This window comes from Geospiza fortis, unplaced genomic scaffold (assembly GCF_000277835.1).
Source record: "Geospiza fortis unplaced genomic scaffold, GeoFor_1.0 scaffold29, whole genome shotgun sequence".
Taxonomy (NCBI): domain Eukaryota; kingdom Metazoa; phylum Chordata; class Aves; order Passeriformes; family Thraupidae; genus Geospiza; species Geospiza fortis.
The window spans coordinates 895,375-901,384 of record NW_005054349.1 but is presented as its reverse complement, the minus strand read 5'-3'; the positions used below and the strand labels follow the sequence as shown (position 1 = coordinate 901,384).

At 57.5% G+C, this 6,010-nt stretch overlaps 2 protein-coding genes across 2 annotated transcripts in view; one reads left to right on the top strand and one right to left on the bottom strand.

Moving 5' to 3' along the window:
• Positions 1 to 1,053, top strand: part of TNMD (tenomodulin) — a 13,862-nt gene extending 12,809 nt beyond the window's left edge. The window contains exon 8 of the mRNA XM_005423306.2: positions 1,022 to 1,053. Coding sequence (XP_005423363.1) covers positions 1,022 to 1,053 — 32 coding nt within the window. The remainder of the gene's footprint in view (positions 1 to 1,021) is intronic.
• A 1,161-nt stretch (positions 1,054 to 2,214) lies between these two features.
• The window catches only part of TSPAN6 (tetraspanin 6), a 5,450-nt gene continuing 1,654 nt past the window's right edge, over positions 2,215 to 6,010 (bottom strand). Inside the window, exons 4-7 of the mRNA XM_005423278.2 lie at positions 5,719 to 5,874; positions 5,002 to 5,085; positions 3,236 to 3,335; positions 2,215 to 2,866 (exon numbers count right to left, since the gene is read on the bottom strand). Coding sequence (XP_005423335.1) covers positions 3,267 to 3,335; positions 5,002 to 5,085; positions 5,719 to 5,874 — 309 coding nt within the window. The 3' untranslated portion in view covers positions 2,215 to 2,866; positions 3,236 to 3,266. The remainder of the gene's footprint in view (positions 2,867 to 3,235; positions 3,336 to 5,001; positions 5,086 to 5,718; positions 5,875 to 6,010) is intronic.

Below are 6,010 nucleotides of genomic sequence, written 5' to 3'. Positions count from 1 at the left end.
CACCCGGGCTGTGCCCCCGCACCCGGCGCTGCCCCCGCGGGGCTGCGGGAGCCAGGCTGAGCAGCAAGAGGCGAACAATAAACGTCCTGTATGAGCGATTGCAAAGAGAACGGAAAGTCCTTTGGTGTCAGTCTGGTGCTCAGTGGGTCTGCGAGGGGATCTGATTGCGCGGCTGCCTCCAGGAGCATCCATAGAGGGCCCTGCTGCTGCCGGGGGCTGCAGGAGCTGTGGCAGCACAGGCGCAGGGAGCAGGCAGCAGGAGCTCCCCGAGGAACCGAGCAGCCAAAGCCACAGGGAGTCCACTCCACTGAAGGACCCCAGGGGCCACCAGCTGTCCCCAGCCCTGTCACCAACAAATGGGAGAAGCCTGAGCTGCAGGAGGGAAGAAGGAAGTCCTGAGCACTGCAGCTGCCCCGAGCAGGACAGTGCCTGCCACAGGGCTGAAGGCTTTCACCAAAATCCCTGTGCACACTTCTGCCCCCATGACCTTGGGCTCATGCCAAAGCCAGGTCCCAGATTTCATCCCAGGGAGCCAGCTGCTGCTGAGCAGCTCTGACATCCTGCAGGTGTCACCTGGCAAAACCCTCAGTGTCACCAGGGGAGCACGCTGCCATGGCTGGAATGTACAGACAGAGCAGGGAACAGAGACAGGTGCCAGGTGTGGCATCCCCAGGGCTGCCAGAGCCCCCTCACCTGCCCGCAGCTCCCATGGGGATGTGAGCAGGGCAGTTCCCTTCCTCCCTGTTCACAGCTGCACTGACAAAGTGGTTAAAACACTGGGAGCTCCCCACGTGGCATCCCAAGGGACACCAGCCAGCCTTGGGGACACCAAGCCTTGCTGACAAGTGCCCCGAGACATTTCTCCCGCTGAGAGGGGAGGTGCAAACACAGCAGGGGATGTGTGAAACACACCCAGCCACAGCTGCTGAGCAACCAGAGCCCTGGGGCCAGCCTGCAATGCTTCTGTCCCTGCTCAGGGTGTCCAGGCAGGGGACCAGGGTGCGCCCAATGCCTTTGCCAGGACATCCAGAGCACCTCTCCAAATTCGAGTGAGCTGTCTACATCAGTGCTATTTAACCAGGTAAGATCACACCCTCTGATGGCTGCAGTGCTTCTGCTGCCTGTGGGGATGAGCAGGCTTGCACAAGCCTCCAGAACCCATGCTGGTTTTCCTGCAGCTGCCTGGAAACCTCTGGGCTCCCTGTGCCAGCCTCTGCCAGAACCATCCCCATCCATGTGGCATCACCTCCCCTGGGTGCCCAGGAAGGGATCTGCCTGCAGGGGCACAGAGCAGGGCAGGGTCCTTCCCTCTGGGCAGCATTTATGACAGTGGGTTTATCCAAATCCACTCCTGCACCTCACGTGTCCCTGCCCTGTCCCCATCCATGCACTCACTGCCCTCAGCCAGTCTCCAGCCCAGCTCTGACACATTCTGCCTCACCATCCCGAGCCAGGGGGCTCAGCCAGCCAGGAGCTCACACCAGCCTCATTTACTCACCTGGGCTAAAGGCAACACGGGCATGTGGGGCGTTTCCCTGCCTCAGCAGCCAGGCTGGCCCGTACCAGGCCATTGTGGGCTGGGGCAGCTTTGGCCAGAGGGGAGACACTGACAAAGGGCCACCACTGCTGGTGGTGGCTTCGCTGCTCTGCTTACACCTGCCTCCTCCCTAGGAACAGGACAGCAGCCCCACATCCAGCCAGACACAGCTCAGCTCGTTTGAGTTCAGTGCCTGAGACCCAAAAATCCCCCAAGCTTGGCAGAGGGGTGCTTCACTGCTTCACTGCAGCACCAGGCTCACAAAGGCAGAGGCTTGCAGACAGAACAGCCCAAAAATGAGCAGTAACAGATGAATTGAAAAGCTAAATGCATGTTTCTTGCCCTGGGGAGCAGCTGGGGCCTGGCACTGCCCTGCTCTTTGCTCCAAGCAGGCCAAGGATGGCTCACACTGGGCTGAAGTTACTCACCCTGCTCCTGGGCTGGGGTGCTCCAGGCCCTCTGCTCCAGCACTGTTACACAACTGCTGTTATGAAGAAAATTCAATTACAGAAGTTATTTGCAGGCAGAAGTGCACCAGTGCACACTGGAGGAATGCAAACTGCCATGGCCAGAGGTTCCTGGCTGGCCCAGAGTGAGCAGATCAGCCCCGGAGGGACTCGCTGCTCTTCAAGCAGAGGCATTTCCAGGATGTGAAAAGAAAAGTCAAGGAGGTTTCATAGAGTAAAATATCTTAATATTTATTGTGTCTCGGGACAAAAAGAATTCTACTCAATACATAAAATGAGTTGAAGCAGCATATAATACTGACAATCAAGTCACAGCTGAATCGGTGCAAGGACACCTACCAAGGTAAAGGCACCAGGAGCTACATCACCAAACCTCACTACAGCTTAAAAGAACCACTACAGCCCGTCCTTACAGAAGTACAACTATAAAAAAGTATATAAAACCCAGGGGAGGGAGGAGACAGCTTGGCAACGACCTTGCTGAGCCAAGGCTTCAGGCAGGCAGGACTGAGGTTAACAGCCCTGTCTCAAGAACAACTGTGTCTGGAGAGTGAGGGGATGTCCAGGGGCTGCCCAAGGCAAGGGGAAGCATCTCTTTCCCAGTGGAGGCACTGAAGGTGAGCACTGGGACACCCAGGAGCACAGCCAGCTCAGCACAGGGTGGCACTCGGGGGCTGCAGCCACCACAGCCACAGCAGTTATCATCCCAGCAGTGGCACAGCAGAGCAGTGTCAGGACAAGTCCCTGAGTGCAGCAGGACAGCTGCTGCACTCCTTTCTATGAGCTAGTTGAGAAGAGGATCAGTCAGTTCAAAGCAAGATTTCACAACGTGGCATCCAGAGGCATCCTCCCCAGCCATTCCCTGCAACGCACACAGAGAGTGTCAGCAGGCAGGATGGATTTATATGGGTTATACACAGGCTGAAATGGCACGGGGTAAAATGGCACGGGGTAAAACGGCACGGGGTAAAATGGCACGGGATAAAACGGCACGGGGTAAAATGGCACGGGGTAAAATGACAGAATAAAACGGCACGGGATAAAACGGCATGGGGTAAAATGGCACGGGGTAAAATGGCACGGGGTAAAATGGCACGGGGTAAAACGGCATGGCAGACCTGGTCTTGCAGGTGCCCCCTAACCCTAAACCCCCCAGATGTGGGACCCCCACCCCATGGGTGAGCAGCAGCAGCCAGGGGGCAGAGGCAGCCCCCCAGGCTTACAGACATACCCAGCCACAGGCACAGAGTGCTGGGGGCCAGCTACACCATCTCGTACTGATTGTTGGTGATGTACCGGGACAGGCAGCAGGACAGGATGATGCCAATCAACTGAAAAAGAGAAAAAACAAACCCCATGTGTCAGAGGCAGCCAAACCAGGGAAAGGTGTTTTCAGGAGAAAACCTGACAGATTGATCCAGGGTTTTATGAAATCCAAGGATGGACAGTGGGGTTTACAAACCACAACAAGGGCTGCTGCACCCTGCTTCAGAATCACTGAAAGTGGCTGAAGCACAGGATCCTGGCAGCACCAACTAAACAAGCTCCTCACAAGAGATGCCCCAGGTCCCATCCCATTACAAGTTGCTTTGTGAAGCATTGACTGTTTTATGGTAATTGCAGAGATTACACAGGTACCAGGAGTGTCACAGCCAATTACACAGCCACTGGAGAATGGCAGCACCTCTCCCTGCTGCAAGGACACTGGGGAAGCAAGGCTGCTGCCCTCACATCAGGAAGGTACTGCTATCACACATGCTCTGTTATCACAACACAGCCTCCCAGCACCTGTGCAGACTCCAGGGCCAGATCCTGCACGACTCTGGGCTCCACAAGCCAGGTTAGAGGCACATGAGCACAACAGCTCCCTGTCGGAGGCGTGACCCAGCCAAGCTTGTGGAAGGGGCAATAAAAGCCAGGAACTGGTTACAATGCCCAAGCCTGCCATCAGCTGAGATAATGCTGCAGCTGGAGTGTGTGTGCAGTTCAGCACGGGTGCATCAGGCACATCTCAGTGAGCCCAGCCCAGCCCAGCCCAGCCTGGGAGGAGCGGGGAGAGCAGCAGGCACAGCGGAGCAGCTCCGGCTCTCGGGCTCTCCCGAAGCACTCAGCACCACGAGCAGCAGGCTCCTGCCTCTGCCCAGTTCAGTCCATCTGTACAGAAAACACACAGTGACAAGCCCATACAGCTGAGTATCTCACAGGTTCCTGCTCCCCAGCCTGCAGTCCCAGCCAGCAGCACCGTGATGCTCCCACCACAGCCGCTGGGTGCTGGGCCAAGGGAGGCAGAGTCTGAGCCCCTCCGAAGCGAGGGCTGGCTGCTCAGCCCCAGAGCCCGGCAAGCTGGCCCAGCGCAGCTGGAGCAGGGCCAGCTGCACATCCTGCAGCCGTCGGAAAGGCCTCGGCACCTCGGGAAAGCCCCGGCTGGGGGCAGGGGCCTCCCGCTTCCTGCCGGGATAGAGCTCTGGAGCTGGGGCTGGCCAGCACGCTGCTGCTGCTGCTGCTGCTGCTGCACGATAAAGTGAAGGGGACATTGCAGGAGAGGACACAGGGCAGGGTAGGGTGGTCACCAGCACAAGTGGTGTCACACAGGCACCCACAGCGACCCCACCACACAGGAGCAATGCCAAACACCCCCCAATAACAGTGTGGGTGGGTAGGAAAAGGAAGGGCACAGATCTGATCCCTGCCAACAGCAGGCGCAGAGAGTTCGTCCATCTCTGTTTGTTTTTTCTGGGAGTCTGTTGTTTCAGAGAGGAGACCTTCCCAAATAAAGCTGGGCTCAAGGAAACAGAGCTGGGGCTTCAGCCCTGGGTGTAAGAGACTGGGGCCTGCACAGCAGTCAGGCTGAATCCAAGGGGAATCCACAGAGTGGCTGCTCCTCCCTGACTGAAACCAACCTTTTGTTCACACCAGACTTTGCACTGAAATTAAATCCCTCTGGAGATGTGCTGGCTTCACTCTGCCCTCCACCCGAGCCAGACAAGGGAGATTTACCTGGAAACACGCGATGCCAAAGGAGATTCCGGCCACAACGCTCATCTTGGACTCCATTGTTGACGTTACCAGGAAAAAACAACCCTGCAGAGGAAGCCAAGCAAGCACGTGGATCCAGTGCCTTGCACCCCAGGAGCACAGAGCAGCTCCTGCCCAGAGCACCCACAGCTCCAGGGGAAGACGCTCCTGTGCAGGCAGCAGGGGGGCCCTGGCTGCCCCCTCCTGCCAGGCCTCAGCAAAGCCATTTCCAGTGTCCCAGCCCAGATGCCTTATCAAGGGCAGCACTGCCCTTGGGCTGCTCCCAGCCCGCCAGGTGACTCATCAGAGGAACCCTTGCATCACCAACCATCCCCGTGGATGAGGTCACACGCCCTCAGCACCGGCCCAGGACTTTGCACCCAAGGGAGACGTCAGCACTGCTGAAACAAACTTTACTGGGAAGCTGCTTCCTTACTCACCTGTTCTTCAGAACACACATCCCCAAAGGCCAGAGCTTGGGTCTGGCTGGGCCCTGACCCTGAAGGAAGGAGCGAGGGAACCGCAGACAGAAGGGAGGATTCCATACCCTTACCCACTGCAGGGGCCACTGAACATCAGCATCAATAGGACAGTGCTCCTTTCCAGCCTGCCAGGGACAGACTTGCCCTCCTGCACACACCCATCCCTGCCCTTCCCACCTCTAGAACCAGCAGGAAGATTTTTCTGAGCTTAACTTACGTTCACAAACACTTTCAGCCGGGCCTTGTTTGGGTCTTTCAGATCTTGCTCTGAGCAGTCGTTCTGGTTCTTGCAGCAGCTGCGGGGGATGCCCCTCTGGCTGAAGTACTCAGTCCTCTCCCAGTCAGAATAGTTCTGCACTCCACAGCAGTGCAGCTGGAGTGGGAAGGACATTTGGGGAGCCTGGTCATACCAGGGAACTGACCCCTGCTCCCCCACCACTGCCACGGCTCCCCCCATCTCACCCAGCATCTGCCAAATTCCAAAGCCTGTGATGGGGATGCTGGTGCCA